Source organism: Lucilia sericata, unplaced genomic scaffold, assembly GCF_015586225.1.
Source record: "Lucilia sericata isolate MDLA Ls3-8-SP2 unplaced genomic scaffold, ASM1558622v1 Contig001015F_arrow, whole genome shotgun sequence".
NCBI lineage: Eukaryota > Metazoa > Arthropoda > Insecta > Diptera > Calliphoridae > Lucilia > Lucilia sericata.
The window spans coordinates 51254-64315 of NW_023994997.1; the positions used below are offsets into that span (position 1 = coordinate 51254).

General features: G+C 29.1%; 1 protein-coding gene across 1 annotated transcript in view; it reads left to right on the forward strand.

The window, feature by feature from the left end:
- LOC119609608 overlaps positions 1-13062 on the forward strand; it is a 153864-nt gene that overhangs the window by 37095 nt on the left and 103707 nt on the right. Inside the window, 3 exon segments of the mRNA XM_037964451.1 lie at positions 2498-2646; positions 2903-3014; positions 4412-4532. Of these exon segments, the coding sequence (XP_037820379.1) occupies positions 2498-2646; positions 2903-3014; positions 4412-4532 (382 nt within the window).

A 13062-nucleotide genomic window follows, 5' to 3' on the forward strand; every position in this document is an offset into this window, starting at 1 on the left:
AATTTATAAAATTTGTCCCAAAACCTATTTTTCTGTAGAAACCAACGTACAAAACATGTTCTTCTATGGAAATTTTTTACAAATATATTTCTCTATAACAAAATTTTTCGCAATCACATTTTCAATACATAGAAAAATATGTCCCAATTATATTTTTCAATACATAAACGTGTCCCAACTGTATTTTCTATACAAAAAATTGTTCCAATCACATTTTTTTTTATCAAAAAAAATTTGTCCCAAACACCTTTTTTTATAGAAAATGTTCTATCAATCACATTTTTCTATAAAAAACTTGTCCCAATCACATTTTTCTATATAAAAATTTGATTCAATCATATTTTTCTATAGAAAAATTTGTCTCAATCATTTTTTTATATGGAAAATTTTCTTCCAATCATATTTTTCTTCAGAAAAATTTGCCCCAATCACATTTTTCTAAAGAAAATTTTCTCCCGATCACATTTTTCTATAGAAAATTTTATCCCAAACATATTTTTCTATAGAAAAATTTGTCCCAATCATGTTTTTCTATAGAAAATTTTCTCCCGATCACATTTTTCTATAGAAAATTTTCTCCCAGTCACATTTTTCTATAGAAAAATTTGTCCCATTCACATTTTTCTGTAGAAAACTTGGTCCCATTCACATTTTTCTATAGAAAACTTGGTCCCATTCACATTTTTCTATAGAAAACTTGGTCCCATTCACATTTTTCTATAGAAAAATTTGTCCCATTCACACTTTTCTATAGAAAAATTTGTCGCATTCACTATTTTCTATAGAAAAATTTGTCCCATTCACACTTTTCTATAGAAAAATTTGTCGCATTCACTATTTTCTATAGAAAAATTTGTCCAATTCATATGTTTCTATCGAAAAATTGTACCAATCATATTTTTCTCCAGTAAAATATGTCCAAAAATTTGTCCCAATCATATTTTTCTATAGAAAAATTTGTTCCAATAAAATTTTTCTATAAAAAAATTCTCCAAATCACATTTTTATAGAAAAATTTGTCCCATTCACAGTTTCCTATAGAAAACTTGGTCCCATTCACATACTTCTATGGAAAAATTGGTCCCGTTCACATTTTTCTATAGAAAAATTTGTCCCATTCACATTTTTCTATAGAAAACTTGGTCCCATTCACATTTTTCTATAGAGAAATTGGTCCCGTTCACATTTTTCTATAGAAAAATTTGTCCCAATCACATTTTTCTATAGAAAACTTGGTCCCATTCACATTTTTCTATAGAGAAATTTGTCCCATTCACATTTTTCTATAGAAAAATTTGTCCCATTCACATTTTTCTATAGAAAAATTTGTCCCATTCACATTTTTCTATAGAAAAATTTGTCCCATCCACATTTTTCTATAGAAAAATTTGTCCCATTCATACTTTTCTATAGAAAATTTGTCCCATTCACATTTTTCTATAGAGAAATTTGTCCCATTCACATTTTTGTATAGAAAAATTTGTCCCATTCACATTTTTCTATAGAAAAATTTGTCCCATTCACATTTTTCTATAGAAAAATTTGTCCCATTCACATTTTTCTATAGAAAAATTTGTCCCATTCACATTTTTCTATAGAAAATTTGTCCCATTCATACTTTTCTATAGAAAATTTGTCCCATTTACATTTTTCTATAGAAAAATTTGTCCCATTCACATTTTTCTATAGAAAAATTTGTCCCATTAAAAATTTTCTATTTTCGCTGTATCACAATTTTCTAAAGAAAATTTTGTCACAATCAAATTTTTCTACAGAAATTTTTTTCCCAAATAAACACTTTTGCAGACAAATTTGTCCCAAAAAAAGCATTTATCATATTTTCTTCTCCACTCGCCCTCGTATTCGTTAGTTGGCATTTAACAATCCAAGACTAATTTAGCAAATTTGATTACCTTTATTTCCTTCTCACTCAATCTAAGGCATTCAAATGCAAATTAAATTTAATATTTATAACAAAAAGGTAAAAAATGGCAAACAAACCCATCCTGTGAGAATAAAAAAAAATTATAAATTTATTCCAATGAAAATTTTTTTTAACAAACAACAGACCAATTGTCTATCTTAATATTTGACTGACTGAGCTTTACACATACAGATTCATTTGCAAACTAATATATAACTCCTTCCTCGTTGAGCCAACGAACGAAAAAAATCAATTTGGCAACAAGTCAAAATTTTACTAAAATCCTTTACAACTGACTTTAATCTAAATAGAACAGGAAAGCCAGGGGAAAATAGTGGAAGGAGTAAAAAAAAGGAAGTTAAAATCCAGACAAGACCATCCTAAAAAATTTATATAGTTGTTTTCTGTTTTGGCTGTTGCCAGTTTTGTGCTAAATCAATTAAATTAACTGCAATTTTCCTTCAATATGCTTTTAAAACTTGCAACAAAACACACATACATATAAAATCATTCATCTTCATCTTTTTCCGTCTTGTTTTACCCTTACTCTTTACACTGTGTTGTGTAATGCAGACGCACCAACAATACGTCTAATTGGCTCACCGGAAATCGACTTGGAAGAGGATAAAGATGCACTGATATTACGCTGTGTAGCGGATGCCAATCCACCAGCGAGTATTGTCTGGCGTCGTGCAGGACGTTCAGAAATTGCCAGTCTACAGGTAAGTTTAACAAAACAACAACTACAATAATCTTGCTAACAGTGTAACAGGATTTATTTATAAAAATCCTTGTTTTTTTTTTTTTTTTGTTTCTTGTAACTTTGCCAAACTAAAGTCTTTTTTTTTTGTTCATTTAACAACAAACTTTGATGCTGATTTTTTTATTTAAATTTGCTCAATATGAGTTGAGTTTTTTTATACTTTGTTCCTGTTTTTTAATCATATTTTATTGTCTTGTGCGTTTTTTTTTCTCTAGGAAACTCTGCAATTACGCCCTGTTGGCCGACGTGATGCTGGTCTTTATACCTGTCAAGCTCAGAACTCTGTAGGCACTTCGGAGCAACTATCAGTGCAATTGGATGTTAAATGTAAGTTAATTTGTGTGAGTGTGTTTTTTTCTACAGGAAACATATTCGACCAGTCATTTGGTCACCCGCCCGAAAGAAAATTTCTTTAGAAAAATTGTCACAGACATATATTTCTATACAAAACATTTGTTACAAACTTATTTTTCTATAGAAAATTTTCTGAAAAATATATTTTCCTATAGAGAAATTTCTCCCAAACCTATTTTTCTAGTAAAAAAATGTCTCCCAAATACATTCTTCTATAGAAAAATTTGTCCCAAACACATGTTTCTATAGAAAAATTTGTCCCAAATATATTTTTCTATAGAAAAATTTGTCCCAAATATTTTTTTCTATAGAAAAATTTGTCCCAAATATTTTTTTCTATAGAAAAATTTGTCCCAAAAATATTTTTCTATAGAAAAATTTATCCCAAACATATGTTTCTATAGAAAACTTTGTCCCCAAACCTATTTTTCTATAGAAAAATTTGTCCCAAACCTATTTTTCTATAGAAAAATTTGTCCCAAACATATTTTTCTATAAAAAATTTGTCCCAAACCTATTTTTCTATGGAAAAATTTGTTCCAAACACATTTTTCTATGGATGAATTCAACGCAAGCATATTTTTCTGTAGAAAAATGTATCCCAAACATATTTTTCTATAGAAAAATTTGTTCCAAAAATATTTTTCTATAGAAAAATTTGTCCCAAAAATATTTTTCTATAGAAAACGTTGTCCCAAAAATATTTTTCTATAGAAAAATTTATCCCTAACATATTTTTCTATAGAAAACTTTGTCCCAAACATATTTTTCTATAGAAAAATTTGTCCCAAACATATTTTTCTATAGAAAAATGTGTCCCAAATATTTTTTCTATAAAAGAATTTCTCCAAAACATATTTTTCTATAGAAAACTTTGTCCCAAGTATATATTTCTTTAGAAGAATTTCTCCCAAATATTTTTTTTTCTATAAAAAATATTTCTCCCAAACATATTTTTCTATAAAAAAATTTGTCCCAAACATATTTGTCTATAGAAAACTTTGTTCCAAACATATTTTTCTATAGAAAAATTTGTTCCAAACATATTTTTCTTAGAAAAATTTGTTCCAAACATAATTTTCTATAGAAAAATGTGCCCTAAACATATTTTTCTATAGAAAAATTTGTCCCAAACCTATTTTGCTATAGAAAAATTTGCCCCAAACATATTTTTCTATAGAAAAATTTGTCCCAAACATATTTTGCTATAGAAAAATGTGTCTCAATCATATTTTTCTATAGAAAATTTTATCCCAAACATGTTTTTCTATAGAAAAATTTCTCCCAAACATGCTTATCTATAGAAAATTTTCTCCAGAAAAACTTTTCTATAGAAAAATGTCTTCTAAAGCCCTCATTACTCTTTACAGATCCCCCCAAAATTCTCTCGGCTGGTCCCGATCGTCTAACCACGGCTCCACTTTTTAGTCCAGCGGCATTTGAGTGTGTAGCCGATGGCAATCCTATGCCTTCCTTCAAATGGGTGCAACGGTAAGTTTATTGCTTTAAAGAAAACTTCTTAATATACCATCATATTTATTTTAGTGAAAAATAGTTTATTTTTTTTTTAAACAAAAAATATTATGAAATGTTCGTTTTTTTTTTTTGCCACTTACTAACTTCATAAATAACGTACGTGATCGCCTTTGGCCACCAACATAAAGACATCGAAATAACAATAACAAATCGAGGAAAAAAAGGGAACCGGGAAAAAAACTAAATTCTTTTATCGAGCGTGTAGATTATGGCGTTTCCATTAAAAGTTTGTTTGTGTTATTTCAGCGAATTTTTTTTTTAAACAAAACTTTGTTATTTTACATTTGTAGATTGAAAACATGTTTTTTTTTTTTTGTGAGAAAAAGTAATAGTAATATTAAGGAAGACTATTTTAAAGGGAAATTGTGGTGACTATTTAAGGGAGGAACAAGAGTGCGATAGTTTAATAACAATTTGCAGATTAAGTTAAAAATTACAAAAAATATATATTTAACAATATGTTTTGTTGTGTAAAATCGATATTTCGGAGTTTATAACTTAAGCAACAAATAGTTTACAACTAATCTTTGTATTGAGTTAAGTAACTTGATTTGTTGACTATAAAACTAAGTTTTAATTATTTAAATATAAGATTTTCTGTGGAAGTTATAAAGATTTTTCCAAAAGTGGTCACAATTAATATTACTCATACGCTCCCTATTACTTAAACTTTAAATGTTCGATTTGCCTAATTTGCCAACTAAAAACTTAAGTTATTCTTAAAGATATTGCTATTAGATCTATTGCTTATTATAATTGTATTATCTGTTGATTCTTTTGTTAAGTAACTTTGAATTATATCTGATTTTAGTCCTTTACAAATTCCCAAGTATGTGGATGTGTGAGAAATTACAGCTAAATATTTGTTATTATTTAATATTTTTCTATTTCTAATTAAAAATATATTAATATTTTCTACAAATTACCACCTAAAGAAATGTTTTCTTGAAAAGCTATTTGTGTATTTTAAATTTTTAAGACTTAATTCTTAAAAATCTTTATATGGCAAATTGGAATTTACACATGTCTTATTACTTCAAAGATTTTCTAAGAAATTCTTCTTTTTTCCAGTTACCAAGTAATAATATTTCTAAAGCACAAATTGTATTGTTTTCTTATAAATCTTACAAATTATAACAATTCTATTTTGAGATATTTCATTTTTGCATTTCTAATTAGTTAGTCCTTAAACTCAAAAAAAAAAAAAAATTTAAAGGTAAAGATTTTTTGCATTTTGCAAAAGGAAAATGAAGACAAAAAAAGAAACTACCATCACTCATACTTATACAAACACTGTTACAGCTGTGTATGTTGGTAAAAGCTTACAAGCAGGATTATCCTTTAGATTTCCTTTTTTTTTAATATACTACCTACATACTTTACAATATTGAAAATATCTACATGTGTTTGTTGAATACTTTGTTAGTGTATGTAGGTATGGCTTTGCTGTTGATGTCTGTATATTAAAAAATATCCGGCTTAAGTCTATTTCTTAAAGGACTTTGTGGTTATAGTTATGAAGGTGTATGAGTAACGACATCATTTGTTATTTTTCTTTTTTTTTTTGGAATTTCACAGTAACACGACAATGTTACAGTTAATTAATATGCAAAGCTATGTTAGTTAATACTTTAACTAGTATTATTTTTGCACACACACACACACTTACACATACACATCTATGCAACACGTTTAAATGTTGGGATTTATTTGCTTTATAAATCTAGGAAATAATTATAAGTAGAGAAAATATTTTTTCTTTGAAAATTTTATTCAATGAATTTTTCTTTTTCTAATATTTTAAATTGTTAACGAATACTCTATTCTGTTGGCTTTCAAATGTAATTTAAATTATTAAACTATGTTGTTAACTTTTAAAGTTATGAACAATTTTGTAAAATAACTTTTAATTAATATTAATCATACGTCACCAGGTTAAGAAAAACTAAAAGGCCAAAACTTGCCCCAATCACTTTAACTATATATAAATTTTATTAAAACTTTCTTTCTTTGCCAATTTAACTATAAATTTTTCACAGAGAAATTTTTCTATAGAAAAACTTTTATAGAGAAAAATGTTCAAATGTTTTGGTAGAGAAATTTTTTACCAAAAAACAAATTTTCTGCTTAATATTTTTCAATAGAAAAATAGGCCTCAATGACATTTTCTATGACATTTTTCTATAGAAAATATGTGTCCAAAGACATTTTCTCTAGAAAAACTTGTCTCAATTAAATTTTTTTCTATAGAAAAGTTATCCCAATCACATATTCCTATAGAAAAATTTGGCCCAATTACGTTTTTCTATAGAAAAAATTGTCCCAATCTATTAAAAGATGTGTCCCAATAAATTTTTTCTTTAAAAAAATTTGTTCTAATAAAATTTTTCTATAGAAAAAATTGTCCAAATTAGGGTTTTCTATAGAAAAATTAGTCCCAATCATATTTTTCAATAGAAAAATTAGTCCCAATCATATTTTTCTATAGAAAAATTAGTCCCAACCACATATCTTTTTAGAGAAAATCATCCCAATCACATTTTTCAATAGAAAAAACTGTCCCAAATCACATTTTTCTATAGAAAAATCTTCCCAAATCACATTTTTCTATAGAAAAATCTATCGCAATCACATTTTTCTATAGAAAAATTAGTCCCAATCATATTTTTCTATAGAAAAATTAGTCCCAATCATATTTTTCTATAGAAAATTAGTCCCAACCACATATCTTTTTAGAGAAAATCATCCCAATCACATTTTTCAATAGAAAAAACTGTCCCAAATCACATTTTTCTATAGAAAAATCTTCCCAAATCACATTTTTCTATAGAAAAATCTTCCTAAATCACATTTTTCTATAGAAAAATCTGTCGCAATCACTTTTTTCTATAAAAAAAAACTTGTTTTTCTGTGATTCTGTAGAAATGTTATTGTTCCAGTCACAATTTTCTACAACAAATTTGTCCCAATAACGATTTTCTTTAACAAAGTTGACTCAAAAAATTGTCCCAAACAAAATTCACATTTTAAAATCTTCACTAATTTCACAGTCAATTTTACCCAATCACCTTTTTTATAGAAAAACTTGTCTCAAAACTTATTTTTCTCTATAGAAAATTGCTCTCAATTCTTACTTTTCATAGAAATGGTTCTAATATTAGTAAATTTGTTAAAAGTCCTTTTAATTATTTACTTTACTTTAATCACGTCTGTCTCTCTCTACATACATATGTACATAGGTGTTACTATTTCCCTTTTCCTATACTGTAAGTCGCTGCCAGCAACAATCATTAACTTGTTGTTAAAGATTTTTTTCGCTCTTAACATATTTATTATTTATTATTACTTTTTTTTTGTTTTTGTAATATAAATATTTGTTTTATATTTAGGGATTTCATTTACTACAGACACACAACCAAAAGCGAAAATATTTTTGGTGTCGATTTTTTCATTAAAACTCTTAGCATACAAATAAACATTGAAAAGAATCTAACTTGTTTTCCAATTTTCGGGGCCCAAAACTTGCCTGAGAAAATATTAAGCAGCAAAAGTTAAATAAGCTAACAAAATAAAAGAAACACATTATAATTCCAAAAGCATATGTAAGTGTTGACTTAATGAAGTACGTGTTTATCAAGAAATTAAATGCCAATTTCTTTTTAACTTTGGATGGTTTATGCCTTTTGCATTAAATCAGTCCCAACAAATAGTTGGGGAATTAACAGGAAATTCCATAGAGTACTTTTAGTTGGTGAAATATAAGTATTGTAGGATTTTCCCAAAACGTAAATGTTTGGGTGTGTCTGTGCCGAGAGTGTTGGAATGTACTTGAAATCATTTATAATAAATTAACAACATGTTGATAATAATGTTTATAAATTAAGGAGATGAGAAAAAAAGAACATTTTGAAAGTGTGATAGTTCAAGCAGGCATAAAAATAGGGTCAATTTGGGGTAAGTTTTAATGGCAAGCCTAAAAAATACGTTAAATAAAGCAAATGTAGGGAATTTGTAAAATGGCTTAAATATTTTGTTTACATTAAGGAATACCTATTAAATTATTTCAGAATATTTATTAATATTATTCTAGTTCAGTTCTAGTTCAGTTCTAGTTCAGTTCTAGTTCAATTCTAGTTAGTTCAGTTCTAGTTCAGTTCTAGTTCAGTTCTAGTTCAGTTCTAGTTCAGTTCTAGTTCAGTTCTAGTTCAGTTCTAGTTCAGTTCTAGTTCAGTTCTAGTTCAGTTCTAGTTCAGTTCTAGTTCAGTTCTAGTTCAGTTCTAGTTCAGTTCTAGTTCAGTTCTAGTTCAGTTCTAGTTCAGTTCTAGTTCAGTTCTAGTTCAGTTCTAGTTCAGTTCTAGTTCAGTTCTAGTTCAGTTCTAGTTCAGTTCTAGTTCAGTTCTAGTTCAGTTCTAGTTCAGTTCTAGTTCAGTTCTAGTTCAGTTCTAGTTCAGTTCTAGTTCAGTTCTAGTTCAGTTCTAGTTCAGTTCTAGTTCAGTTCTAGTTCAGTTCTAGTTCAGTTCTAGTTCAGTTCTAGTTCAGTTCTAGTTCAGTTCTAGTTCAGTTCTAGTTCAGTTCTAGTTCAGTTCTAGTTCAGTTCTAGTTCAGTTCTAGTTCAGTTCTAGTTCAGTTCTAGTTCAGTTCTAGTTCAGTTCTAGTTCAGTTCTAGTTCAGTTCTAGTTCAGTTCTAGTTCAGTTCTAGTTCAGTTCTAGTTCAGTTCTAGTTCAGTTCTAGTTCAGTTCTAGTTCAGTTCAGTTCAGTTCTAGTTCAGTTCTAGTTCAGTTCTAGTTCAGTTCTAGTTCAGTTCTAGTTCAGTTCTAGTTCAGTTCTAGTTCAGTTCTAGTTCAGTTCTAGTTCAGTTCTAGTTCAGTTCTAGTCAGTTCTAGTTCAGTTCTAGTTCAGTTCTAGTTCAGTTCTAGTTCAGTTCTAGTTCAGTTCTAGTTCAGTTCTAGTTCAGTTCTAGTTCAGTTCTAGTTCAGTTTAGAGTTCTAGTTCAGTTCTAGTTCAGTTCTAGTTCAGTTCTAGTTCAGTTCTAGTTCAGTTCTAGTTCAGTTCTAGTTCAGTTCTAGTTCAGTTCTAGTTCAGTTCTAGTCAGTTCTAGTTCAGTTCTAGTTCAGTTCTAGTTCAGTTCTAGTTCAGTTCTAGTTCAGTTCTAGTTCAGTTCTAGTTCAGTTCTAGTTCAGTTCTAGTTCAGTTCTGTTCAGTTCTAGTTCAGTTCTAGTTCAGTTCTAGTTCAGTTCTAGTTCAGTTCTAGTTCAGTTCTAGTTCAGTTCTAGTTCAGTTCTAGTTCAGTTCTAGTTCAGTTCTAGTTCAGTTCTAGTTCAGTTCTAGTTCAGTTCTAGTTCAGTTCTAGTTCAGTTCTAGTTCAGTTCTAGTTCAGTTCTAGTTCAGTTCTAGTTCAGTTCTAGTTCAGTTCTAGTTCAGTTCTAGTTCAGTTCTAGTTCAGTTCTAGTTCAGTTCTAGTTCAGTTCTAGTTCAGTTCTAGTTCAGTTCTAGTTCAGTTCTAGTTCAGTTCTAGTTCAGTTCTAGTTCAGTTCTAGTTCAGTTCTAGTTCAGTTCTAGTTCAGTTCTAGTTCAGTTCTAGTTCAGTTAGTTCAGTTCTAGTTCAGTTCTAGTTCAGTTCTAGTTCAGTTCTAGTTCAGTTCTAGTTCAGTTCTAGTTCAGTTCTAGTTCAGTTCTAGTTCAGTTCTAGTTCAGTTCTAGTTCAGTTCTAGTTCAGTTCTAGTTCAGTTCTAGTTCAGTTCTAGTTCAGTTCTAGTTCAGTTCTAGTTCAGTTCTAGTTCAGTTCTAGTTCAGTTCTAGTTCAGTTCTAGTTCAGTTCTAGTTCAGTTCTAGTTCAGTTCTAGTTCAGTTCTAGTTCAGTTCTAGTTCAGTTCTAGTTCAGTTCTAGTTCAGTTCTAGTTCATTCTAGTTCAGTTCTAGTTCAGTTTAGTTCAGTTCTAGTTCAGTTCTAGTTCAGTTCTAGTTCAGTTCTAGTTCAGTTCTAGTTCAGTTCTAGTTCAGTTCTAGTTCAGTTCTAGTTCAGTTCTAGTTCAGTTCTAGTTCAGTTCTAGTTCAGTTCTAGTTCAGTTCTAGTTCAGTTCTAGTTCAGTTTCTAGTTCAGTTCTAGTTCAGTTCTAGTTCAGTTCTAGTTCAGTTCTAGTTCAGTTCTAGTTCAGTTCTAGTTCAGTTCTAGTTCAGTTCTAGTTCAGTTCTAGTTCAGTTCTAGTTCAGTTCTAGTTCAGTTCTAGTTCAGTTCTAGTTCAGTTCTAGTTCAGTTCTAGTTCAGTTCTAGTTCAGTTCTAGTTCAGTTCTAGTTCAGTTCTAGTTCAGTTCTAGTTCAGTTCTAGTTCAGTTTAGTTCAGTTCTAGTTCAGTTCTAGTTCAGTTCTAGTTCAGTTCTAGTTCAGTTCTAGTTCAGTTCTAGTTCAGTTCTAGTCAGTTCTAGTTCAGTTCTCGTTCAGTTCTAGTTCAGTTCTAGTTCAGTTCTAGTTAGTTTAGTCAGTTCTAGTTCAGTTCTAGTTCAGTTCTAGTTCAGTTCTAGTTCAGGTTCTAGTTCAGTTCTAGTTCAGTTCTAGTTCAGTTGTAGTTCAGTTCTAGTCAGTTCTAGTCAGTTCTAGTTCAGTTCTAGTTCAGTTCTAGTTCAGTTCTAGTTCAGTTCTAGTTCAGTTCTAGTTCAGTTTTAGTTCAGTTCTAGTTCAGTTTCTAGTTCAGTTCTAGTTCAGTTCTAGTTCAGTTCTAGTTCAGTCTAGTCTAGTTCTCTAGTTCAGTTCTAGTTCAGTTCTAGTTCAGTTCTAGTTCAGTTACTAGTTCAGTTCTAGTTCAGTTCTAGTTCAGTTCTAGTTCAGTTCTAGTCAGTTCTAGTTCAGTCTAGTTCAGTTCTAGTTCAGTTCTAGTTCGTTCTAGCTCAGTTCTAGTTCAGTTCTAGTTCAGTTCTAGTTCAGTTCTAGTTCAGTTCTAGTCAGTTCTAGCTCAGTTCTATTTCAATTCTAGTTCAGTTCTAGTTCAGTTCTACTTCAGTTCTACTTCAGTTCCAGTTTAGTTCTAGTTCAGTTCTACTTCAGTTCCAGTTCAGTTCTAAATCTTATTTTCAATAGTATTAAAATTGTTGTAGATATTCTCCCATACTAAATGAAAAACATATTTTATTACAAACTTAGTAACTTAACTCATGTATATGAAAATATCAATACAATTCAATAACAACTCTTATCCCTAATGCTACTACAACTTGTTCTTACTCATCGCTAACAAATTTCATTTTATCAGTTACTACTTAAGTGCAACAAATTCATAATCTTATACAACCCAAAAATATTCTACAATACAGAGTACAGTTAAAGCGCAACAAAAAGGACGAAAAAAAACAGCAAAACAAAACTTATAGCCATTTTGAGAGCAATCTTTTCATTTATTTTCTTCAAACGAAATGTTCATAAACAGACGGGAGATAATAGTTTGGGAAGAAAAGCCCGAACTATTGATGTAAGAACTGATAATAGTTACATGTGCAAGGAGAAATAGTTTATATGTTAATAAGGATGTTACAAATTTCTGTTTGTTGTAGAAATCGGTAAGATATTTGGTCCCTTTTGAATGTTAAAAAATAAGGATATATGAGGAAATTAAGAAATATGTGTGTTGTTACTCAACATGACCCATTTTATATGAAAATTTCAGTGATACTTAAAATTCGGTTCAGTCCATAATAAAACCCTATCGGATTTATTCTCTTTATAAGTATATCTGCTCAAAAGTTTTGAGTCAAAACTCGAACATAACTTTTCCATAAAAGTAACAAATGGTTATAAGACGAAGTAAAATATATCAAAATTTACAGCACGTTTTGTTTTTACATACAAAACGTAGAATGTAGATAGAATGTATGTATTGCATTACATACCTAAAAGTATGTGTAAGTGTTTCATTTGTCTGTCTGTATCTGGGTTGCATAAATGTTAAAAATGTATTATTCTAAGGGGAATAGTTGTTTTCATGTAACACCATACATAATGCATATTAAATACAAGCATTTATATAAGAGGGGAGACAGCAGGACGCTTCTCAATCATATATGCGTTGTCTAACAACAAGGAAAACTTATTTGATGTAAGAAAAATTACAAATACATATGTATGTAACAAATAATTTTGAGTTAAAAACCCAGCAAGTAACAAAATTTGTCATCATCTTCCTCATAAAAATATATATTTCAAACAACTCAAAAATGTTTGCTGGGTATTGCAATATTTCCTTCTTTTTCACAATTTTAAATTAAGTAGAAATCAAACAATGTTTTAAGCTTCAGCACGTTAATATGATGTAAGAAATTCATGTTTCTTGTTCATTCTTCCCAAACATACAATCAACAACAACAACAATAGCACATAGCGACTGCATCCTGTTGCAAGATATTTGAGTAAATGTAGCAGTAAATGGTATATTTTGTATGCAGCTATTGTAAATGTGGGCCAATTTAAGTCATGTTTATGTTCAAAAATGAAAAGAG